The sequence below is a fragment of the Heloderma suspectum genome, chromosome 2 (genome assembly GCF_057233095.1).
Source record: "Heloderma suspectum isolate Gila_16-S chromosome 2, 16-S_ref, whole genome shotgun sequence".
Lineage (NCBI taxonomy): Eukaryota > Metazoa > Chordata > Lepidosauria > Squamata > Helodermatidae > Heloderma > Heloderma suspectum.
In genome coordinates, this window is record NC_139459.1 from 248,854,064 (window position 1) to 248,880,321 (window position 26,258).

The 26,258-nt window shown below is 41.7% G+C and overlaps 1 protein-coding gene across 1 annotated transcript in view; it reads left to right on the plus strand.

Moving 5' to 3' along the window:
- CPEB4 (cytoplasmic polyadenylation element binding protein 4) overlaps positions 1–26,258 on the plus strand; it is an 88,695-nt gene that overhangs the window by 53,012 nt on the left and 9,425 nt on the right. The window contains exon 4 of the mRNA XM_084838709.1: positions 24,512–24,685. Within this exon, the coding sequence (XP_084694835.1) occupies positions 24,512–24,685 (174 nt within the window). The remainder of the gene's footprint in view (positions 1–24,511; positions 24,686–26,258) is intronic.

The following is a 26,258-nucleotide window of genomic DNA, read 5'->3' on the forward strand; positions in this document are numbered from 1 at the left end:
CCAGACTCCAAAGGAGGACTCCTGAAGAGGAAGGAACTTCTCAGGAGCAAGGCTTGTAATATACTGCAGCTGAGCCTTGAGTGGGGCTTAGGAGGCTCTGGTAATATAAGCCTGCATGCTCAGTCTACCCTTTGCTTTCTTCAGCTCTGGTATTTCATACCCTGACCTTTATTCTTGTTTGGATCTCCATGTTATTGATCTTTGGACTTCTGCCTCATGTTGCCTTTTAGACTTTGATTCTATGTGACTGATATCTCATGTATTTGACTTTGGCTACTCCTCTGACTTCTCTCTGAAAGATCCATGTTTGCCTGGTAAAATTGTGCTTGACGTTTGCTTGCTTGACTTCTCTGTTGTAATCAACTCTGTGTTTGTATAGCAAAGAGCTGAACCTAGTTGGAACAGGACTGGAGCAGGTATAGTGCAATGGTGAAGAGACTGAACTACAGAAGGCCCTTTTCAATCTTGTTTCTGGGTGGCCTTGGACAAGTAACTGTTTCTTAGCTTCTGTGATAGCTGGATAATAATACTCACCTACCATACAAGTTTATTGTAAGGATTACAAAAGATAATGGTTGGATCCAGACAGTCATACTTAAACCGATAAGGTGATTTTTACCTTGGATCAAATGTGATGGGTGCTGATAATGAGTTTTGTCATTCTCTATTTTGCAGGCTAAATATGATTTGCCAGCTACAGCTAAATGGCGAAGGTTGCAACTGCAGTATTTGTTAGTATCTAGGTTTGGACCTGCCACTTTTACAGCTTCAGCATCTCCCCCGTATTGGAAGCTCTTATTGAGACCAATCAGGCAAATTGACACACAATCCATGTCTATAAATACTTATTATTGGTGAATAAATATGATGTACAGGGTTTTAAGCAGAAATGGTGTAGGGAACTGGATTGGCCCATTTTGCCTAATCAATGGATTGCTGCCTTGGTGTCTGTATCTGATGCATCCATGGATCTCGGGTTCCATTTTATTCAGCAATTTTTTTTGTTTCCTGTCCATTGGATGCCACAGCATCTCTTTAATAAGGGTTTGTCTAAGTCAGCTAATTGTTGGAGGGGTAAGTAAGCCCTTATCTGGGCAAAGATAGCCTAGCTACAGGTTATCCATGCTTTGATAACCTCTTGCCTTGATTACTGCAATGAGTTATACATGGTCCGGAAACTTCAGCTGGTCCAAAACAGGTCAGTGAGATTGTTAATGGGGACTGGCCAATGAGATTATATTATGCCAGTACTTTTCCAGTTGCACTGGCTGCCAGTCCATGCTCGTATTAATATTCAAAGCCATAAACAGCTTGGTTATCTGAAGGATTGCCTCCTCCCTTATGTACGTGCCTGTACCCTAAGATTATCTTCAGGGGTCCTTCTCTGGGAGCCCCTGCCAAAGGAAGTGAGGTAGGTGGCTACCAGAAAGAGAGCCTTTTCTGCTGTGTTACCCCAGCTGTAGAATAAGCTCCCTAGAGAGGTTCACCTGGCACCCATGTTGTACTCCTTTTGGCGCCATGTGAAGACTTAAAAAAAAAATTTCTTAGCATTTTAGTGCTCTAGTCTTTTAGTTCTGTTTTAAATCTGTATTTTAAATCTCTGCATTGCTGCTAGATTTATTTTGGTTGTACTTTTATATTGTAGTTTTAAACTTTTATATGGGTTTATGCTGTGCCTTGAGGTTTTAATTTTTGTGAATCACCCAGAGAGCTTCGGTATGGGGCAGTATAGAAATGTAATTAATTAATTAAAATAAAATAATTATTTTATTAAGCATATGTTTTGGCAATGTCCAGTAGTTGCCTCTTTTTGGAAGGAGGTCATTATACAGATACATTTTGTATTGGAACACTCTTTAATATTTACTGATGTACATGTCCTCTTCAGTTATCTATCTGCTTCCTGGAAGTAAATGCATGGTCAGCACAAATGCATTCTTTGTGCCTTTCTGATAGCTAAAAGACTGATATTACAACATTGGAAGGATAAACGCTCCTTTTCTGCAATGCAATGGATTGAAGACCTTATATAGCTTTAAACATTTGAATGAGTGGGGTATAGATGCCACCTGCGGATGGATACTTATTTGGATATTTAGTTCAAGTTTATTTATAGTTCTTAGACCCTGTATTATATTCATATATATGCATTCAATTTGATATATTCAAATCTATGTAGTCACATTTTTTTCTTTTCTTTGGTTGAGATTTTACAATAAGAATAAGTTAAAAATGCTTAGAGTAGACCCGCTGAAATCAATGGTACAGGTTAGTCATGACTAAGCACTGTCCCATTGATTTCAGTGGGTCTATTCTAAGCATGACTAAGGCTGGATCCAACCATATGTATGTATACTCAGAAGTGTTAATTTCCAGACTTTTCTAGCAATCTGGTTGTATTAGGCTAGATGTGCACCACTGAGCTGAACCAAGTTTTCAACCTGTCTGTTTTCATGTTGAAATGTGCATGTTTGAGGAGGGAGATCCTTTCATCCAACAAATAAGCAAATCATATGAAAATTAAAAGATGTTTTTCAGCTTTTCATCCAAGTCCTAGAGTTGTATCAGCCTCTGAGCTTCTCAGGCCAAACTCAGCAAAACTTTCTGATAATAATGAACTAACATTAGGCAGAAAGCCTTATGTATGCTTTCTAATCCCTCCTGACCTGCCCCTATGTTGAGATGTGGGGAGTGGTCTAGGATGGAGCTATTACCAGTCACATGGGCTAGGAAAGGGCATTGAGTATATAAAATGATTCTGCCAAAGCTTCAGCCTATGTTAGTTGGGAGATGTGAACCTTGGTTAATGAATGCAGATTTCACACAGACTTGGTTCTCACGTAAGTCCAATTAATGGGTTAAACAACCCATGAATTGGCAGAGCTGTGTGAAACTCTGGGTTGTTGAGAGCCAAGCAATGTAGAGTTTCAACACAACAACAAACCATGGGTTCAAACTCTGGGTTGTTTGTCTCTCAATAACAACTTGATATTTGTCTTTAACAGCTGTTGCAGAAAAGCAGCAGATTAGAATCTTAAAACTATGGAATGTTCATATATACAGTCAGGCCCAGAAATATTGGAACATGGATAACTGTTTTGGCAGTTGGCCTCTGTACACCACCACATTGAAGTTGAAAGGAAACACACCCAGATGGGAGTGAAGTCAGGACTTCCAGCTGTAATTCAAGGGGCTGGACAAAAGTCGGGCACTAACCATTCAGGAAGGACAGCCAGTGGCATACACACACACCCATCGTTGGTGGCTCATAAGTAATGGAACAAACCAACATCATTTCAAACTTAAGGATCGCCTTTAATACTTGGATGAAAATCCTTTGCAGTCGATGGCAGCCTGAAATCTGGAACCCATGGACATGACCAAGAGCTGAGTTTCCTCCCTCAAGATACTTTGCCAGGCCTTTACTGCAGCTGCATTCCACTGCTGCTTGTTTGTGGGTCTTTCTGCCTTCACTCTTGTCTTCAGTAAGTGAAAAACATGCTCTACTGGGTTGAGATCAGGTGACTGACTTGGCCATTGAAGAACATCCCACTGCTTTGCCTGGAGAAACTCTTGGGCAGCTTTTGCTGTATGTTTTGGGTCATTACCCATCTGTAATATGAAGCGGCGTCCTATCAGTTTGGCAGCATTCGGCTGAATCTGAGCAGAAAGTATAGCCCTGTACACTTCAGAATTCATCCTGCTGCTTTTATCAGCAGTGAGGCCGTCAATAAACACCAGTGATCTGGTTCCATTGGCAGCCATACATGCCCATGCCATAACACTGCCTCCACCATGTTTGACAGATGATGTGGTATGCTTTGGATCATGAGCTGTTCCTTTCCTTCTCCATACTTTTCTCTCCCCATCATTCTGGTACAAGTTAATCTTGGTTTCATCAGTCCAAAGAATCTTATTCTAGAACTGGGCAGGCCTTTTTAGGTGTTTGCTGGCAAAGGCTAATCTGGCCTGTCTGTTCTTGAGCGTTACCAGTGGTTTGCACCTTGTTGTGAAGCCTCTGTATTTACATTCATAAAGCCGTCTCTTGACTGTAGATGGTGACAATGACATGCCTACCTCCGCAAGAGCGTTCTTGACCTGGCTAGATGTTGTGAAAGGGTTCCTCTTCACCATGAGCAGAATTCTGCGGTCATTCACTTTAGTTGCCTTCTGGGGTCTTCCAGGCCTTTTGCTGTTGCTAAGCTTGCCAGTTAATTCCTTCTTTTTCAGGATGTTCCAAACTGTTGTACTGGCCACTCCCACTGTTTCTGCTATCTCTCGGATGGGTTTATGTTGATTCCTCAGCCTAATGATGGCCTTCTTCACTCGCATGGATACCTCTTTGGGCCTCATGTTGGGAGTTCCAGTGAACAGCTGCCAAATGCAAATGTAACACTCAGAACCACCTCCAGGCCTTTTATCTGCTTGATTGGTCATGGGGCACCCAGGAAACAGGCCACACCTGGCCACGCAGCTGCTTGTCAGCCATTCATTCCATTACTTATGAGCCACCAATGATGGGTGTATGTGTATGCCACTGGTTGTATTTCCTGAATGGTTGGTGCCCCACTTTTGTCAAGCCCCTTGAATTACAGCTGAAAGTCCTGACTTCACTCCCATTTGGGTGTGTTTCCTTTCAACTTCAATGTGGTGGCGTACAGAGGCCAACTGCCAAAACAGTTATTCCTGTTCCATTATTTCTGTCCCTGACTGTAGCAAGATTGTTCTTGTACGAAGCTACTGAAAGCTATAATTGTTAATTTAGTGTTCTAATATGAGTTTGAATTTGCTCCTTTGCAACCTAGTGGGTCAGAGGGTAATGCATGACCAACGTCAAAGACCACCGACTGAAGATTTTAACTGAAATGGATCAATTTATTGATATATAATGCTTAAGAATTTACTTTCTTATAGAAGACTGGTGAACGGACCCGGCTTCACACAGGTGGGAATAGCCCTTATGCTGATGCACTGAAACCTTTAAGCAAACTTAACAGCTGTCAGAGCGGCCACACTGTGCCCAGCCTATCGGAGTGAAGCCATGCCCACTGCCACCCCTAGGCACAGCCCCTTCCATGATGCACCCCCTTAGCCTACTGAGGGAGGGGTCTGTCTTTGAGGGGGGCTGCCCCACAGCAGGGGGAGGGTCAGGCGTGTAACTGTGTCCCTAGACCTACTAATCTGCTGCGGCTTCAAACTGCATGGAGTGCAAGCTATGCACTCGTTAGTGAAGTCTGCCCCTGTGGCTGAAAATCTAACTGCAGGCTTCAATCACATGCACACTTAAATTAATTGAAATTAATGCATTTTAAAAATAAATGACCCTGGCTATGTTTCCACCAGTGATTTACTCCATCCTGGCTGTGCAGTGAGGTCTCTGTGTTCCCATGATGTCATGGCCATTCAGCCCCAGCCCCTCATTTTATCGTGGAAAAACCGCTTCTTCTGAGACTTGTTATAGTCTGACTTTTCCTGCTTACTTCAGCTCCATTACTGAGCTGTTTCCACAACCGCAGTGGGTTCGGTATCATAGTCCTGCCCCTGGGGCATGTAGCCCGGCCCTTGTGGGTGTGTCGCTCACCTGCCCCTGTCCTCACCTCAGCTGCGTGTGAAGGAGAGGGGGAGATGATACTGGAGGGAGCAGTCAGGCAGAGATGAAGAGATGCACACATAAGCACCTCTGGCATACAAGTGCAGTATCCGCCTGCCCTGGGTATCCCTATGAAGTTCCCAGTCAAGGTGGTGGCAGGGAAATCAGGAGAGCTGCAAAGACGGCTTCACAGAGAGAGTCGTTAAGGTGGCTTCACGGACAGACAGAGTCATTGGGAATCATTAAGTCGCACCCCGCTTTAGGGAAAGAAAGGGTTTAAAAGGGGAGGAGATGCGGCACACAGCTTTTTCTGCTCCTTTGTTAAAGTGAAAGCATGCTTTAAAACTCTCTTTAAAGGGGAAAAAAACAAAAGGGCTGGAGCAGAACAGAAGGGGGAGGCGAGGGAGGCAGAGATGCACAACTAGTATATCATCCACTGGCTCTGTTCGCCACTTCCTCCTTGTGTATTTCCCCTTTAGTGCTTTGTCCCACTTTGTGTGGGCATGTGCTAGGGGGTGTTACTTCTGAGTAAACCCATTGGCTGTAGAGCTTTCCTTTCCTGGGAGTAAGTGCCATTGAAAACTGTGTGGCTTGCTTCTGAGTAGGCATGCATAGGAGTGCATCCCCCTTCAATGCATTTACTTGGGGTCTCCTCAGCCAGGCAGGAGAAAGGCTTGACAGTTAGGATTTCAGTGAGTACTAAAAATGCCTTCGATTGGGAAGCCAGCCAGCCACTATCTGTTCTCCTAGCCCACCTTGCAGGGTTGTTGGGAAGCCAGAATAACAGGGAAGAGCAACAACAGTGGGATAGGGGAGGCAGCCACTAACTGGAGTGGAGCACAAGGGGACGAGGGTGGGGGAATCAGCAAGAGAAGAAGGCAGAAACACTGATGAGGTAATCAGACCCCACCCAGCCACCACCCAACCATCAAGAAAATAATTCGATTAGAGCTCAGTGGAAACAGCACAGAGCCCCATACTACAGCGATGATAAGTGGGGTCTTTAAGGACTGTGGAAACAGGAAAAGGAGAATATGCGATTGGGGAAACATTGCAACGAAGTTGCCAACAAAGTGAAGCCAATAGCATAGAAACACCCCCTCTGAAGTGCACATTCCTGTGGAATCCCCTTAGTATACATGCCATATTTCAGGTGTCTAGCTTTCAGAGTCTTGGAGTTATGGGGATGACAGCCAGACAGAAAGACAGAGACAGATCATCTTTTATGATTATAGATAATCATGTGGTTAAAATGTATGGTTTAAATCTGCTGAATTATGATGTGAAGTTTAGTTGAGATCAATCAAATGGTATTGAAGCAGTACATCTTAAAAAAAATTGATTAGCTGCCATTTTGTATCAAGACAGCAGACAGAATTTTCACGATGTCTGTAACCATCCCAGATAGAGGTAGAACAAATCCTGGAAATTTCATAAGAATTGGATGCATTGTTTTCAAGTCCATCAAGAACATACAAACACTTCCATTTATGTATGTAGAAGATAATATTATGAAATTTTGTAATTCATAATAGCAGTAATAATTAGATAATATTAGAAATGGCCAGAGAATGGCATAAGAAAACAATCAATAAAACAAAACAATATAAATCGACAGTTGTCATACCTTACCCCAGGGGTGGGCAATTCGTGGCCCTCCAGATGTTTTGGCCTACAACCCCCATCATTTCTCACATTGGCTATCCTGTCTAGGCCTGCTGGGAGTTGTGGCCCTCCAGATGTTTTCACCCACAAGTTGCCCACCCCTCTGACCCACTGGATTGCAAAGGTATAAACCTGAACCCGGGGCCGCGGTGGCTTAGTGGTTAAGTCGCTGAACTGCAGACCGGAAGATCAGCAGGACAGCAGTTCGAGACCCGAGTGCCGTGTGACAGAGTGAGCTCCCGTCTTCAGCCCCAGCTCCTGCCAACCTAGCAGTTCGAAAGCAAGAAATTGCAAGTAGATAAATAGGTACCGCTTTGGCGGGAAAGGTAACAGCGTTCCGTGCACCTCAGTGTTCAGTCATGCTGGCCACATGACCACGGAAGCGTCTTCGGACAGTGCTGGCTCTTCGGCTTAGAAACAGGGATGAGCACCGCACCCTAGAGTCGGACACGACTGGTTGGGGACACCTTTACCTTTTAAACCTGAACCCAGATTAGATCACGAAATTAACATTAAAATTACATTTTTCTTTGAATAAGAAGGTTGCATGTCTTTGTTTTCCATATGGATTCCCATAATGATATAGCAACCATATTACTACTATTTATGTTTGTTAATCAGGGGCTTTAGCTGCAAATTGGTGAGCATTTGACTCTGATACGCCTGTTTCTTATTGCTTTCAACATGAGAGGATGCCTGCTTTCGAAGCAAGTGGGTCAAAAGACCTAATAACATTCCTGTTTGCTGTGAGATCATTCTTTTCACAGGCAAAAAACCAAGGAGTTTCCCTTGGATATATTAGTATTTTCCAAAAGAACTTCACCCTACTTTAAATCTTGTGGCATGCTTGTACTTGCCAGTATAAATCTAGCAACAAGCTTCGTGAATGAATCATGTGTAGGAACTGAGTTTGCAGTTAACAATTTTTTTTTTTTAAGAACATAGTCTTCCCATGTATTTAAATTGTGGAGTATGGGAAGAGGCCAGTACCTGCTGGACGGGAAACACTCTTATAAAGTGTTGAGGGTTAAGCATTTGGGTGTACATCATCCTGAATGTATGGTTTTGTGAACCAACTTGAAAGTTCTTTCCAAATGCATTTTCTTAGGCCCCCCAAACATGCCCGGCTGAATGTGTTGAATTAAAGCAAGCTGGCTGAAAATTGACATTGCAAATGGAAGCTGGTACAATTCTAGTTCAAAGCTTTACTCTCCCCCGCCCCCTCTTTTGATCACCTACTGAGGTGTGCCCAAAACTCAATTTCTGTATTATCTTTAGAAAGGTCAGGATCTAGGAAGGTCAGGATCTAGTTTATATTAAGTTGGAATGCATCCAATTTTTAAAATGCAATTTTTACTAATATGTAATTATTATCCTGTTCAGTTCTTTTTTCACTGAGAATGGAGTACTTGAAGAACCTGGGGCATTGAAGGGTGGTGAATTTAGGGAAATGTTCTCTTCTATTTGGAAGCATTATGAACATATGAAACCTGCTTTTATAGAGTCAGACTATTGATCCATCTATTATTGTGTACTCTGACTGTCAGCAATTCTGCTATCTGAGACCCTGTAATTGAAGGTGTCATGGATTAAACCTGAGATCTTATTCATGGAAAGCATGTCTCTGCCATTAAGCTATAGCCCTTCTCCCAAGTCTACCAGCCTTCAAGTGATTCCAGTCCATAACCAGTTTATTGCACAGTAGTGTCTTAAAGTCAGTGAGATTATCTGGTTTGGCCATAATCCTTGCCTTAATAAAAGCTTGTTGAGGGCAAATGTTCACAAGGGGTGCACTGAGATGCCTGTATCTTTGTGTGCAATGTGGTTATGGAAGTAGCTGCTAGAAATTATTGATGTATCACTCCAGACTATAGGGAACAGGAAATAATTGACTGCTAGTAGTTAGGAGATGCAAACAACTAGCCCAGAGTTGCATCTCAAATAGTGGTTTCTTTTGGATTATTTAGAAGTAATTGGATTGATGAGAGTTCATTAAGAAGGGCTGACTTATGTCTTCATAGAGAAAGGGTTGAACATCTAGGGAAATTTCGTGTTCTGAAATTTTGAAATAAGAGTGTATGTGGCAAGAGCCTTAGTTTTAAAATATTCCACAATGACTGATTCTATTAGTTCTCAAAGTGTTTCTTACAAGGGCCCATATGCTTGATTCACATATACAAATAAGGAAATTTATGTCTGCAGTCTAGACAAAATGTAAGGTATTAATATATATGATCCGATTAGTTGTTGAAAGTGCCTGTCTACCCTTACCAGTGTTAGCTTTGACGTTTATTAAATGTCCTCATGTCTGTTGGAGAGTTTTCCATAGTAAACTGAATGTAGGTCTGGTTATTTTGTATAAAAAAAAGTTCCACAGTGAAGAGAAAAGGTAGCATTCAGTTAAGTGCAGCCATCCGTTGAACTCATTCTGATGCCTTACCTTGAAGCAAAGATGAGAGGAAAAATAGCAAAAAACAAACAAACTTGAAAACAGAATTGTGAAACACAACTGGCTCTGAAAGATGAACATATGACTCTTGATTCCTTAATCAAAGTTTCTTGGGTTTGTGTAGACCTTGATCATTAAGTTAATGTGGCAACAGACTAAGGATAGGAGGATTCGAGACACATGACTGCAGCAGTGTTTAAGGTAAGGAATAAGTTTAACCCCATTATGTGTGTGCATGCAGTACAAGAAAAGTGTAAGAGAGAGAGAAGGAGAATGAGCAGCAACTTTGATCAGGCAGGAAAAGATATTGGCCACTTTCAAGAGAGATTTAAACTACTTCCTTGATGTCACACCAACCTGTGCTGTTCATTTCCAAATGTTAATATTTTCACACACACTCTTTTGCCACCTCCATCTTTTGCAGCATGGGAGGATCCAGATGGTATGTGCACCATATCTGCTAGTGAGCAGTTCCGGCAACAACGTCTGTCTTTTAAGACCATGTCTGCTCACAGGAACAAGATAACATCCACCACATTGTTTGCATTCAATAGCTACATTTCATGATAATATCATTCAAATAATATAGAGTTGTCTCCATTCTATATGGCATATCAGCTATGTTCAGAAGTTCAGAAATAACATACTTTAGGGAAACAATGGATTGGATCCAGAGAAGTGCAAGTGGAACTCTGCTTGTGCAACTTTCTTTTCTGGCCCCTCCTTGCTGCAGACCACTGCACCCTTTAGGGTCCCTCTGCAACGGTGTGGGATGGGACATGGGGCTTCAGTGGGGTGGGGGAATCAGCAGAATTTCAAGGGGGGCTGCCTTGTACTTGCTGAAGACATCTTTGGATTCAAGCTAGCTAATGCATTCTTAGGCTGTACTGCTATACAAACTTGCTTGGGAATAAATCCCATTGAATGTAATGGGACTTCCTTTTGAATAGACATGCACGTATATGATTGCCCTGTTAGTGTTGTGAGTAGCAGGTGGGGCTTCCTATTGAAGGAAGCTCTTTTCCAACCTGCAATGCAATAACACTAATTAGTGATGTTGATACCCCGCCCCCGGATTATCAGTCTGTTCTAGTTGTATCTCAAGAGGGATGAAAAGTTCGAACTGATATTTTAACAGCTCCATAAAGGTACTCTGTTCAGAAACTTGCATCTTTGTAATATTTGCTAAATCAGCATATGACCCTTGCTTTCTTATGAATGGGCAGTGTTGTATGTGAGATGGGCCACATGTTACAGAAGATTAATTTAATTAGCTAGAAGTGCAGTCATTCCTTGGGGAAAATATTCCTAATATCTTAATCCCCAAACTTGCCAAATTGGGTGTAAAGTGTAAATACTATATGATCTTTTTATTGGATGCTGCCCACGTTACCATCTGTAAGAATGAGAGCAGCACACCAAATACATGTGTTTGCTGGTAGTGTATACAGAATCAAGGTACCACAGGCGGACTGACTGCTGTTTAGAGTAGGACTTGCATAAAACGTACTTCTGGGGTTCGTTATATTGTGTGCCCTTAAGGTATTGACACATATGCCAAACATTTAATAACTACATTTGCTCTAGGTATCATCTGCCATAGAAGTATGGCTATATATCTTAATAAACAACATTTTACCTCTTTCTTGTATCCTATAATTTCATGTGGGCCCAGAAGCTGGGATAGAAATGATGATATAAAAAGTAAAAATATATAAATATAAATGTCTACCATGCAGTAATTTATTCAGTTCAGTTTCTGTCTTACCCTGAATCAAGGGCTTATGCTGGGTAAAAAGTTAGAAAGAACACACACATTTAAAAATATTCCACACATTTATTTATTAAATTTCTACTCTGCCCTATCCCATGAGCTCAGGATAGCTTATATACATACATTTAACTTCGGGTGTTAAATGCCAGCATGAAGAGGAAAATTTTACATACCTTCTAGAAAGAATTTTATTCAAGTTTTCAACCAAATTTCTTAAAGCTCCTTTTAAAAATCCATGATAGCGTATTTTATTACTGCATTATGACCTGATGAAACTGGGAACCAGTCACCTTAAAAATCTATCATGTCATACATTCCCCAGCTGTGGCATGAAGACTTTTTTTCTGTCTAAACATGCATAGGATTGTGCCCTTAGTCATGCTTAGAATAGACCCATTGAAATAAATGAGACTTAATTTAGTCATTACTAACTATGGTTTCCATCCAACCCATAATGTGTAATGTTGTAAAAGTCTATGCAAGTTAGAATGAAGCATACAAACCCTGGCTTATGTGTATACAAGCCTTAATTTTTTCTGAAATCTTAAGTATAGGGGCCCACAAATAATGTCCTGGCTTAATACCCAAAAATATTTCTACTAGCCTGCAGGAATATAGTAAAATGGCCTCTGAACACATGCAGAGTTTCCCTTTCCACCAAGCATGACAGCCTACGCCATCCACAGAATTAAGGAGGCCTTTTTACATCCATCTTGAATACATTTATTGCTCATCTGAGTAAAGTTCACTAGTCAGACTGCTACCCAATGATTACCAAAATGTCGTTAATGAAAGGTTGTGGAAGCACTGGCTGCATTTTTGTATTTGTTTTTTATACAATAGAACGCACACACACTTATTAAAGCTGTGTTTAGTAAAATACTTCAAACATTTGAAAATGTAGCCTCTCCACGTGGTATGTGTTTGCTATTTTTCACAGTCTCCTTTTGATACTGTAACCATAAAGAAGAGGATTGTCTAATAGGGTGTTTGTCATAGTCTTTGTGAAATAAGCAAGCATATGCCTGCGTTCAGAATTTTATTTGCTGTTAGGCAGAGTTGGGGCGGATATTGCTTTTTTGTGGTCTCTGTGCATCACACAGATGGACCCTGTGCCTCTGCAGAGCCACGTTTGGGAACCTTCTATAGCTGAGAAGTTTTGGTGGGAAGTCCACCCCCACATGCATGCTCAGAAGGGTATCTCTTCCCATTCCCATTCAGTTGTTCTTTGACTACCCCATTGGTAGCTTCATGAGGATCTCCCCCCCCCCCGCCCCATCCCAGAGATATTACTGAGTGTGGGATAGTTCTCTGTCAGGTTTTTCTTTCCCCTTGTTTTCTTTCTCAGTTACTTTTATGTTTTCTTGTGTTATTTTCTTTCACATTAGTATTAATTTTTAGGGCCTATATACTTTCTAGTATCTATGTTTCTTCAATCAATTATTTTCAAAATGGAGGTTGGTGGAAAAAGAGGGATAGTAGGAAAAGTCAAAACAATGATGCTAACAAATTCCTCATTGTTTGAATTATTCTTTATATTCAGTCATTCCAACTTTACTAGCAGCAACTATTTTGCGAATTGAATAGAGAGCCCAGAGGCGAATTCAGTTCAGGCATATTTCTCAGTACAACAAAAAAGGGAAAATCAGACACAGAGAACATAGGATGCCAATTTTAAAAGACTGATGGTCTTTCAATGGGTTTATGGACTTCATTAAAAGTGTTGGTGTTGACCTTTAGAGGCTTAAACTGTTGTGGTTTAGGGCTACCTTCTTTCATACGATACTACCTGTAATTTAAGATCTTCCTCAAAGGGTGTGCTCTGGATCCCCCTGGAGTAGGGTGGTGGTGAGGGCTTATTTGGGACAGGACCTTCTCAACAGTGGCATCAGGACTCTGTAATACCCTGCTTGGGAAGTTTGCCCCACCTTTCTGTTGGATTTTGGATGTCAGGCAGAGCTTTTCTACACAAGGCATTTATTGTGGGCTTGTCATTACCTACTCATAGTTATTTATGGGTTCTTTAGATGCCATTGTGATCCTCCACTTCCGCTTCTGTTTGTAAATAGCAGTTTCCACTAGTTTTTTTAGAGCAGTGAAAATGGGGTATTATATCGGAAAATGAAGAAAATACTGTTTCAGTGTTTGTATTTGTGCTATTCTGCTATACCACAGTACCACCTGGAGGTAATGTAACAGATAAGCAGGAAAGGAAATGCTCCTTGTGTAGTGGTCAGATCTCAGTTCTGTGACAAAACTGAAAGTAGATGCAACATATTAACAGCCCACAAAGCCTATGCTCTTCCTGAGGGCTTGGGGGGGCCTTCTGAGTTTGAGAAGATTGCTTTGTCTGGTTGTTTCAGGTGTTCTTAATTTTGTTTTTTTTCTGCTGCTTTAGTAAGGAGTTACTAGTTTTGCTTCTGTTCTCCTGTTTTGCTTATTTTTTTTTTTTCTGGTTTGTCATTTTAACAATTACTTAGGTTTTAAATTTCTGAGCCACCTTGTAGATCTTTCTAGCTCAAAAGGCAAAATATAAATGTTTTCATAAATAAAATGATCCTGTAAGGTAGGACAGTATTGCTACTGCTAGATGCTATTGCTAGATGGGTTTGGGGCTGAATACGAGGGCCAAACTAGATGATACGTTCGAACTAGATGATATGTTAAATGTATGTAATTTAATGGATCTGATTTTTGTTATTGAAATAGCAGCCACATAGATCCCTGATCAGAATCGGGATTATGGCACATGCGGAAGTGTTTTCTTTACCCATTTCCCTCTACACCTTAGACTGGATGAAAACCACTCCCCCTTCCCCAAATTGCTATTTGTCTCAGGAGGGAAGAGAGGGAGGGATTTTCCATGCCATGGTCCCAGTCCTGATCACCCCTCATCCTTGGCTGCTGTTTAAATAAGAAAAAACAGGTATGTTAAGTGCATATACCAGACACTAACATATTGTCTACTTTGACCCTGGGAAACTGGCTTGCCTAAAGCTACCTAATACGTTTGTGGTAGAGGTGAGATAAGAACTACATTCGTAGCTCAGCCTCTTAACTACCATGCTACACCAGCTCTTACAACTTGGTTGTTCAGTTGAATTAATTGCCAGTAGGTTCAGAGAAAACTGGAGAAATAATTTTTTAACACACATTCCAGCGTAGAGCATTCATTGTTTCAGTATGTGGCAAAGGCATACTGGTAAAGTTTAGATGACTTTATAAAAAGCACTAGACAAATTCATGGAAATTAGACTTGTCAGTGACTACTAGCAATAACCACAAATGAAACCAGGCTTGTATATGCCTGGCTTGTGAACTTTCCTGTGGCATCTGACTAGTCACTGTGGGAGACCAAAAGTGCTGGATTAGATGGATCTACTGTGATCTAGTTAGCCCCTTCTTATTTTCTTGCATCCTAGTAGATCCGGCCGAGAAAGTTAAGCAAATGTTTACTTCCATAAAATTTGTAAAAAAGAAAAGAAAAAAAGAACTACAGACTTCTAGCTGTACATGAATTTTTGTTTTAAGAACAAATATGTTGCTTGCAACATAGGAACATACGACTCTGCCTTATATCGATTTAGACCATTGCTTTATCTAGCCTAGCATTGTCGACACTGATTGGCAGTGGCTCTCAAGGGTTTCAGGCAGGAAAATTTCCAGCCCTAGCTGGAGATGCTGGGGATTGAACCTGGTACTTCTTCATGTAAAACATGTACTCTTGTCACTGAGCCACGGCCCCAATGTGCCACAGCTAATGTTGAAAATCTGAAAGTTAACAATACTCAGTCAACTTTAAATAGAGAAAGATTGGGGTGGGTGGACTCGCCTGTAAACATTTCATAGATTGAATGGTGCTCAGTGCTTTTATGGTTTCTTCTGCCAATGTAATTATCATGCCCTTGACCTAGGAAACTTCCAGACACAAGCTGCTACCCACTTTACACAGCAGCTGTCTTTAGTATGGTACACCAAGGTTTCCCCACAGTAAAAACAAACTGTGAACAACTGACATACAACTTTAAATGTTTGCAAACAAATGAAACTGATGTCCTAGGCAGACCACTGGTCAGTCTAGGTGGGTATTTGCTACTCTGATGATGGCACTGGCTTTCTGAGGTCTCAGGCAGAAGGTTTTTTCTCCAACTCTGCTGTCTGGGATCTTATGCTAGGAATATAATCTGGGAACCTTGGCATACGGAAGACTTGCTCTCCATGTCTTGGGGAACTGTGCTGTAATCAGGAGTCCCTGGCATGTGTATACAGGTGTTTTATTACGCATGTCTGTCATTCACACTTTTATGTGTTTGCTGCAGGAAATGTTGATGTAACATTGGTGTGCTCCTGGCAAGCGTGAGTGTTGCATTAAGTGTGGAACTGCTCAAAGGCATAAGTGGGCACAGTATTACATAATGTATTGGGTAATGAGAGAAGTGAGCTCCAGCTGCCTGCTATAGCCCTTCTCTTTTATGAAGGGTCTCTTCCCCTCCTCCTCCGAACCTGTTCCTCCTGCAAAGCTTTTCTTGGACCATCATAACCTCACTCACCACCACCTTATTTTTTTATTTATTACATTTCTTTACGCCCAATAGACAAAGAACTCTGGGCAGTTCCATCCCCCTTTAGTTGTTGATCACATTCTTTCAGTTCTGGCCCATCTATCTATCTTGCTCAGATTGTAAGTCCTACAAACAAGGGCCAAGTCACCACATCCTTCCGCACCATACTTTAATTGCTGGTCCTAAATAAATGAAGAGTACAGGTGGAGCAGGTGTTATCACCAATGGTAGAACTCTCAGTAGAAAAATTAATTTCTCAAAATCCATCTTTAAACTCTGGATCTATTTCAGTTAATACCTGGGACTATCAATCATATGTAGCTAATGTCATTTGAAATAATATTCTTTAAAAATTATCTTTATTCTAGGCTTGGATTTCTTAATTTTGACATCCAGCCATTATCTTTAGCCCATCTTTGTGCAAGTGATTCCTTTTCTTTTGGAATGGCAAGCTACCAGGACTTAACTAACAAAGCCTACAAATATGCTAATATGGTCCCATTGGCTTACTGAGGGGACTAATAGATGAAAAGAGACCCTCTGGAAATGTGTTTGGATTATGTGATTGTATATTTACATGTTCAGGGGCTATTCTAGGCTTAAAATGAAAATAATTTAAATGTCTTAGGCTGCAGACCTGTGGTTTCATGGAGGTGGTCCCAGGGGCCATAGCATTTTTTTGGATTTCCCCCTCCGAGGGTGGAGAGAGAGGTCCACTCTCAGAGGGAGATATCCTACATTTCCTAGCCCCCAGGGAAAGCTCCACAGCTTTTAGTTTTCAAACATCAGAGATGGGGAAAAGGGGAATGAGGGGTGGGCAGTGGGTGTGCTGGAAAAGGCTATGGATCTGCAGTATCTAGTGCTCTCCTGGCCCATCTGCTGATCTACGTCAGTCCTGGAGCTGGCATAGATCATTCCCTCCCATAGGTTTCACTTAGAGGAAATGGGGAGGGTCTCTCTGTAATGCTGCTACTCCCTTTCTTCTGCCCTGCCAGGCTTGCACCAGCAGGATTTAAATTCCTCGGAGGCTCTGATGTTGTAGCCCTCTGCAGCACAAGGTGGGATTGCTCTGCTCAGTGGCATAGAAAGCAGGGAACAGGGATAAACAAACATGTATATGTTGACGGCTATAAAGCCTTCCCTTCTGAAGTTAATGTGGCATTCTGTAGAAATGCAATTGTTTTATATTTTTTTACATAACTTTCTAAAACTAAAGATTTTATTAAAACTCAAACAATACTCCTTAGATCTGAATTGTGTCAAACTGTTTCTCATGGTGGATCTGCTTACACACTATGCAGATAATGAAAATGTTGTTTTGTTAGGGAGATTCAGAGTGGTGGCTGCTTTTTAACATTCAGTAAAGCAGGTTGCAATTTTCTGGTGCAATGAATAGGGTTAAGGATGAAGTTACAGGCCATTTTCCCAGTTGTGGGCCATTCATGTAGTTTCAAATTAAGATTGAGAGAAATTTAGGAATGAAAGCTAGATTCATCAACAAAGGATGCTGTGGCACTAAAATGGCCTCATTTTTGTCCAGACAGGGTTTTTTTTCTTCAAGGATTTTAGAATCCATCCATCCATCCCCACTTGTAGGCCACTTCTTTGATGAAAGGCACATTTTAATGTAATTTGAACCAGGGCATTTCTAAAGTAGTAGACATCTCTCTAGTAAATAACACAAATACTGAAAAATGCTCCAGTAAATACGATGGGTATTCTCCTAGTCTGTCCAAATCTTTTGTGAACATCCTACAAAGGACACCGGTAGGACAAGATTGCCTGTGAGCCCAGCCAAGCAGTTGAAACTTCAATCTGTATTTGAACTGGAAATCTTAACGCTTTGGAATATTTCAAACTGGGGTGACACCCCCCCCCCTCTGATCCCCAATCCCAGGAATGCTTTGAAAATCACTTATAGCGTGGTCTAGATTATATAAATGTGGATGACATAGATGTCACCGTATTTTCAACAAGCGGATAAATAGTTCAGAATTTATTTAATAAAGTGTTTATAAAGTTGTGGTGTTTGGCTGCAGTTTCTCTGAGAAATCTGGGTTTGAGGCAGCTTGGAAATCTGCTGGGGGAAAAGCTACCACAGGGCTGTATTATTTTTTGGGTACTGTTTCTGTCAAAAACAAACTTATAGTGACACACCAGTGACAGAACAGGGAGTCTGCCAATTTAACATCACCCTCGTGGGCCTCCATAGGAATTGCAGCTATGTTGACCAGTTTGTCAGTGCACCAAACAAGGCAAGTTGTGTTGTATATTTGGTTTTGTTAGCCAATTATAGACCACAAGCAGGATTTTATAGCTTTTTAGGCGGGGAACACTCTGAAAACACTTGAGGCTCTGTCAGGCACACACAAGGCAGAGTAGTGTAGCTAGGTCTTTTCATTCAAGAATTACAAAAACACCCAGGTCTTTCTGCATCTATAAACAATGGAATACTTGATGTGAAGCAGGAATTATTGTTAAGACCCTCCCTTCTAATAGGTTGATCCTGAGGTTAAAACTCTCCTATCAGCCAAACCAGTCATAGTTCTCTCTGGCTCCAGCCCCTCTGTGCACACTGCTGATTTGCCCCTGACTGCATAGTCAGACTTTACAGACTATGGGGCATTCCAGTTTGTCTGAAGGTCTGTGGAAAGAGAAAATTGGGGAGAGCGGTTGCCAAAAGCCGCGTCATGTGGGGAGCTGGACAAATAAATATGTTGGAACTAGGCATGTTTGGAACAAAGGCAACACATCTTTTAGAAGAAAATATGCTTGGGGTGGGTGTTCTTTTTCCTTTTTGTTGTTGAAATGCTTATAACCTGAGTTCATGAGAGTCATTCTTAAATAGTGGATTGTGAGTTCTGTTGTATGGCTCCTAATAGTTAGAGGATGTTATGATGTAAGGTGCTAATCCCTTGTTCTGGAAATTAGAGGGGAAAATCCTGTTAGTGAATTTTATAGGTAAAAGAGAACAATTGTTGGCTGTTGCTTGGTGCATGAAATGTGTGCTGATGCTTGAAAGCTTTTTAACAAGGCTGTAGCATCTCTGTATTTTCCCCCCTTTCTTTTCTTTATTGGCATCATTCAGTGTGTGCCCATTACTCAGGGGCATCAGCTAGAGCATTGGAGCAATTTATTCTCCATGGTCAGTCAAAGTTTAGGAATAGCAAACTAAGGGGAAAGTCCCAGAGATGTAGCTAGATAACAGCCTGTTCTAATGCATTATTTCTAATCTACAGAGCTCTTTAATGTTTTGGCACTATGGATAACGTGCTTACAAAACGACTTCCTAGATGCTGGGCTAAACCAGAAGTTGTAGGCCCCTAGGCATTAACCTTCCTATCTTTGGGATCATGGTAATCACATAGTCAGTTTTCCCTGTGTAAATTTTTAAGAGGTTGGTTCACTGCAACAAAATTGCACAATGCTTAGGAAACACATAGAATGGTAGGATCTGAGTCGAAGGATGCACGTGAGACAAACAGTCATTACTAATAAAGGAGCAGTAGATCCACAGGGTGCACTAGTGAGCACAAAGCAGCTAAAGATAGTTTTCCAAATTAGATCTCTTTGCTAGCTTCTGTCACGTTGTTGTATACCCAGTAACAAAAGATGTGAGTATGGGCGGAAGGTTTTTAATTTTTTTACATGGTCTGCAGTGCACTAAAGCTTGAGAACCACTGAGCTACCATGAAGATGAAACAATATATATTTTAACAATGTTTGAAAGGTTGTTTTTCTTCTTATTTGACATGCAGCAAGGACATATGGGAGAAGGCGAGGTAACAACATTCCTCTTTAATTTTCTAATGTTTAAAATGTCTCATGGCACAGCTAATGCACAAGCTGCTTCTATAAGGAATACTGGAAGCATTTTTTTTTAAAAAGCCAGGCTTCCTCAATTTGCATGCTGTGGTAACCTTTAATAACTGAATGTAGTATCTCCCAAAATAAGACTGTCTAGGCAGAACTGGTATAATTATATCAAGTCATGGGAGTAAGGGGGTGTCATGCGGTGTGTGTGTGTGTGTGTGTGTGTGTATAAAGATAGGTTTGATGGTGTGTATGGTGGTGGTGGGGGCGTTGTTACATAGAGAAGCACCTAAATGACTTGGACTCCCAGGTCTTTTTTCCCCCTAAAGGTGACTTTGGCTATGATCCACTGCAGTTGTTAGCATTGGCTTTGTGCCAAACATCCCTTATGTTATTGGGGGAAGGCCATGCTTTTCACACTCACTGAGTCGTTGAGCACTCTGACATTGGTGGCTTAATACTGCTGAAGTAGTGTGCTCCTGTGGAGCTGGATCACTAATCTCGCTCTCTTCTGTGATCAAGCTAAAGCTCTCTGCATCTGAGCGGTGCCTGGAGCCTTAGAACCGTATCTGTCTATTTTGAAGGGCTCTTTAGCATCATAGAGCTGGCTTGAGGGCACTAGCAGGATCACAATTTGAGGTTTGGGTGTAGTTTTATGTCATTTGTGAAAACAGAACCTGGCAATTAAGTCACTTAGGTGCTTTTTAAAATCTGTGGAATGAGAGAACCACATTGGTAGGACTGCATCCTCTAAATATGCATGCTGAGTCAATAACCATAGACACATGCCATTTTGCTAGGTTCCTCAACACTGCTTGGATTGGGGTGGGGAAATTGCTATTTAAAACATTCTCCAACAGTAGGGTATAATCGTTAGGGGGAAGGAATACTAAAAAGGGGGGTTCTGTGGAGCTATCTGGTTCAAAATATTTATATTGTTAAAGAGGATTGATCCCTCTCAGTGGTTTTCAGATTATTACTTTAAAGGAAAAAACAAATGTTCTTGAATTTAGATAATGAAAATGTGATTGCTACTGTTGTGCTTGTCTTCTAAACAGGAGTTGGTTTTGGTAGACTGTGGTAAAGTGGTAAATGGTAGTCTTTATTAGTGGCTTGAATGTTGCCATGTTAGATGGTGTGTATGGTAGAGTGGGGGGAGACATGTCTTAGCCCTTCCCTGACCTAGCTACTTGATCAAAGAGATGAGGGCTTCTGGAGGAGGAGATGGACTTTCTGCTTCTCTGCTAGTTAGCTCTTCAGCTGAGCACTGTGGATCCAGAAGCTGGCTCCCTGGAGACGCCACTTCTCATGTGGAAAGGAGCCTGTGGCACTTTCGTTGTTGCCCTTGTTGTGGAATGCTCACGGTGTGCGCGTACAATGAAAATGTCACCACGCCACACATAGTGTCCGAATTTCAGAGCTCCTTGTACCTACTTTTACCAGTGACGGGTGACATGTTCAACTTTCCATATTAAATATATACAGAATGACTTGCAAAGTCACATTTTAAAACTCTTACACTGATATATTTTCAACAGTCTTACTGTACTCTAAATAAAACTGCAGTGTGGTGATTCTTGAAAAAAAATATTAAGGGATTTTAACACATTTTTTCCTCAGTGTGAACATTAATCTAAATTGAACTAGAAAACTAGCCAGAAACATAAGTTGTTTCTAGTCTGTCTTAAAATGTTAGAGAAAGTTATGCGCTAAAGTGATCAGTTTCGTCTATACATATGTTAAGTGGGTATAAAACAAAACACCTTTCCAGTAATATACACAGTAAGTACAATAGCAAGGGGCACCTTACAGAAAGAATAGCAGAAGAGTACTGGCGACATGACCTTCATAGACAATCTATGAACTAGTCTTGTATAATGTCAAGGTAACTGTTACTGCAAAGAGGCAAAGCCACCTAGGGTCCAGTTCTCTCTGAGGTGGTAAATCTCTGTCTGGCCTGTACCACTTCAGACTCCAAGAGGGGGTGTCATATGATTGAATACTCCCTCCTGCAAAAACTTCCTTGCACATAGAAAAATAGCAAGCTAGGCTATAAGCTTTCTCATGGACATGCTAGAATTCTGAGTGTAAGGGAGTTTTCTTATATAGAGGAGCATGCAATTATGGGAGCCCTCATCTGTAGTGGCACAGCTCAGACTAGTGATGGATGCTCCCCCCACCCCCCTCGGCTCATGTCAGGTTGGACTGGAAATAAGCTGAGCTTGTTGTTCAGTCGTTAAGTCGTGTCCGACTCTTCGTGACCCCATGGACCATAGCATGCCAGGCCTTCCTGTCCTCCACTCTCTCCCGGAGTGTGCTCAAGTCCATATTCATTGCATCGGAGATAGTGGATGGCTATCTCATCCTCTGCCGTCCCCTTCTCCTTTTGCCTTCAATCTTTCCCAGCATCAGGGTCTTTTCCAGTGAGTTTTCTCTTCGCATTAGGTGGCCAAAATATTTGAGCTTCAGCTTCAGTATCTGTCCTTCCAATGAGCAGTCAGGGTTGATTTCCTTTAGGATGGACTGATTTGACCTCCTTGCAGTCCAGGGGACTCGTAAGAGTCTTCTCCAGCACCACAGTTCGAAGGCATCAATTCTTCAGCGCTCAGCCTTCCTTATAGTCCAGCTCTCACAGCCATATGTTGCTACTGGGAAAACCATAGCTTTGATTATACGAACCTTTGTCGGCAAGGTGATGTCTCCGCTTCTTACTATGCTGTCTAGGTTTGCCATAGCTTTCATCCCAAGGAGCAAGCGTCTTTTAATTTCATTGAGCCAACTTGAATTCCCCCCACCTTGATGCCCACACATTCCTCCCCCACTTAAAGGGTTCTGACGGTGGTGGTGGTCAGGCTCTGGCAGTAGCAGCAGCAAGTTGTAGGGAGAGGGAAGCAAGGGAGGCTTTACCCTTTTTCTTTTCTGATGCCTGGCTAGGCTGAAGTAGCTCCTGGGAAATGTAGTTTTCCCAATGGCAATGTCGGTAGCACTTGGGAAAAACCTCTTTTCTGGGGTGGGTAATGGCTAGGTGCCAAACAGTGGGAAAGGGAGAGAGCTCCTTTCTTGCCTTACCCTACAGCAGGAGTGTTGAACCTCTTTCAGCCTGAAGGCCGAATTCCATTTAGGAGACGCTCTCTGGGGCCGCATTTCAGTGGTGGGTGGGGCCAAAGGCAAAAGGGTGGGGTCCCAAATACTAGCTTATTGTAGCTTCAAGCTCTTCCTGCCAGTAACTCAGGCTTAGGAGAGGCACTTCGAGCTTTTAGAATAGGGCAAGAACTGCACAAAAGCTGGGAAACCACCAAATGATTGGTGGTCATGGAAAGGAGGCATGGCCATGAGGGGAATCTTCGAGGGCCAGATTTGGCCCCCAGGCCTGAGGTTCTGTATCCCTGCCCTACAGCTTGCTGACACCACCAGTGGGGTTGAAGGGAAGGGAAGAAGGAATGTGGGAGATCAGTTGGTGGGTGAAAGGGAAGAAAGGGTGGGAATTTGGGGGCTGGTTTGATGGGAGCAGAACTGTACTCTCAATCAGAATAAAATCCAAGCTGGAAAAGAATTCACAGGTTGTAATAATATTCACTTCATGGTTGAGGCAAGTATTACATTTCTGTCCCACTTTTCCTCCAAGGAGCTTGAGGTTCTACATGGTTCTTCCATCCCTCCCCATTTTATCCTTGCAGCGACTCTGTGAGTTACATTAGGCTGAGAGATAATCAGTGACTGGTCCAAGGACACACAGATTAGGGATTAGAACCTGCGTCTCCCCAGCAAATCCAAGACTCTAGCACAGCCTTCCCCAACCTGGTACCCTCCAGGTGTTTTGGACTACAACCCCCAGCATTGCTGGCTGGGGCTTATGGGAGTTGAAATACAAAACATCCAGAGGACACCAGGTTGGGGAAAGCTACTCTAACCACTACATCACACTGGCTGCCCAGTATTATGAGACCCATGAAACTTATACTTCCAGGAAATATGACCATGGCGACATCACTAGTTTGCCACCTCAGTAGCAGCCTAGGCTGAATTATTTTAGGATTTTTTTGCTGAGTGGTTTTTGTTTGGCAGAATATCTTTACTGCTTTTGTTGGATGGTGGCTGTGAGATCTAAATGTAAACTACGTACGAGACATTTCATTTGAACTATGCTGCCGTATGGACGTGGCAAAAATGTCACAATTTTTTTTCATTTGACATTGGGGAAAAGCACTGGGAGTGATTCTTAATGCATTTTCTATACTGTTCCTAAGGTATATATTTAGAAAAGGATTAGTCTCTGTGGCTGGAACAGAATTAGGTGATTCTTGACTATAGAGGGTTTGGAATAGTTTACCATTTAATAATAATAAAATTCTGTTTTCTTGTATAGTGTAATTTAGTTGATATCAGGTAATATTATGTATCTGTTTAATTAATAATGGGTCTTTGTATACCAAGATGTCAGGCTATAGGAATAAGAAAAACATGTAGTCAATGCTAATTTTATTCTTGATGGTCGTGGGAAAATGCAGTGACACTCCTGATGTAGCATTTGATATTAATGAAATAATTATTGCTATTTTGAAAGAATATGAAATATTCTTTCAGAATATGAAAGAATATTTAAACAGAATGTTGGTTAGTATGTTTTGAATTTTTTTTTTTTGTCTTTTCCGTTGTAGGTCAGTCCTCACTGTTTCCAATGGAAGATGGGTTTCTGGATGATGGACGTGGGGATCAGACTCTCCATAGTGGCTTGGGATCACCACACTGCTTCTCCCACCAGAATGGCGAGCGCGTGGAACGGTACTCCCGCAAGGTGTTTGTAGGTGGCTTGCCACCTGATATTGATGAAGGTATACTTGGATAGCTGTATAGCCAAGAATACCCACACTAACCAAGTGCCAGAGTTAATTGTGACATGGGGGAGGGGAATAAATACCTCAGATTGCAGCCTCCTCATCTCCTAACTGTGCAGTTTTTTTAGGCTGTGAAAATAAATACCTAAACTGTGAGCTGCCAAATGCACAAGCTGCTGGGTTATGAACCGTGAGGATAACGAATTATGAGCTGCGCAGTTCATGTGATAAGTTTTCTCTCCATCTACTTCAGTTAGTTGGATTTTATGCAGAATTACATCATAAAACTCTTTACGAAGGTCTTTTATTTTGGAGTTGGCTGTGCTTAAGACTTGATGTTAAAGACATTAATATAGGTACACATTTAGTTCAGTGTCTGACTTAGAAGCAGAATGCAGCGCTTCAGATATTTAAAGAAGCAGTACGTAAACCACTGCCTCTTTGCAACCACCACATATTTCACTGGGGGAATGAATTATTCCTACATTGTTTTAAAAGCCCACTTAAGTATAATGAACACTGCTGGGGGTGTGGTCAGCAGTGGTATAATGGAGCCGGGCTCACAGGGATGCAGTACCAGCACTTTTTTTATTAGTAGGGACTCTGACATCATCTGCCACTCCCCCCCCCGCCCCCCCCCCCCGAGTTCCCTGTTCCTTCTGAGCTTAGCTGCAATCCTCACAGTAGCTAGAGGGAAATTAATTTTCTCAGCAATAATATATTGTTCCATGTTGTAATGCAAAATATTTTGGGGTGCCCTGGCCTTGAATGGGCAGTTAAGACCTATAAGCTTCACAAAAGACCTCATCCTGGTGGAGATGAGAACTGCTAGAACTGGTTTGTTGCTACAGATCAACACAACTGCTTGCATTTTGGGACTCTCCTGGGGGGTATGGCTATAGGAACTGTTATGATAAGTGCCTGCACTTCAGAATTCACCTCTACACCATGGGTGACCAGTAGCTGAGAGTGACTGCAGTATATACTTAATTTGAAACTATGCTAGGTAAATAGACGATCTTTACATTGCTCAAGGCAACTAGTAAGAAAAATAATTAAGGCTTCATTTTAAAAAAATGTTATAATTTAAAGGAATTTCTTAGGAATATCTACCCCTAAAATATTATTTTCAAGTTCTGGTAACTTGGCAAACATTTTCTGTTTAACTGCAATCATACACAATCTCTCTCACACTCTTTTCTCTCCACGTTGAGCAATTCTATTGCTTGCATGAGGACTAAGGAATCTGGGAGTCTTGTGATCAGGTCAAAGATCACTGCCTTCCAACCAAGTGTTTTGGGGAAAGAAATCCTGATGTGGAATGTGTGAAAATCTAGAGCTTAGCTTGGGGGGGGGGGGGGAGAGGGATTTAAGTAGAACGGTGAATTAATGGAGGAAGGGCAGATCAAGTATTTTTAATTGTTGAGATACTGTGTTAATGTATAAGCATTATATTTTCCTATTCTTGAAATAGCTTTAATCCTGAACTTCCTCTAACATTTAGACTGAGGGGAAGAATTCCATTCTGCTCTTAAAAAGATCCTGTGCAGCAGTTAGATTTTTGTAACGC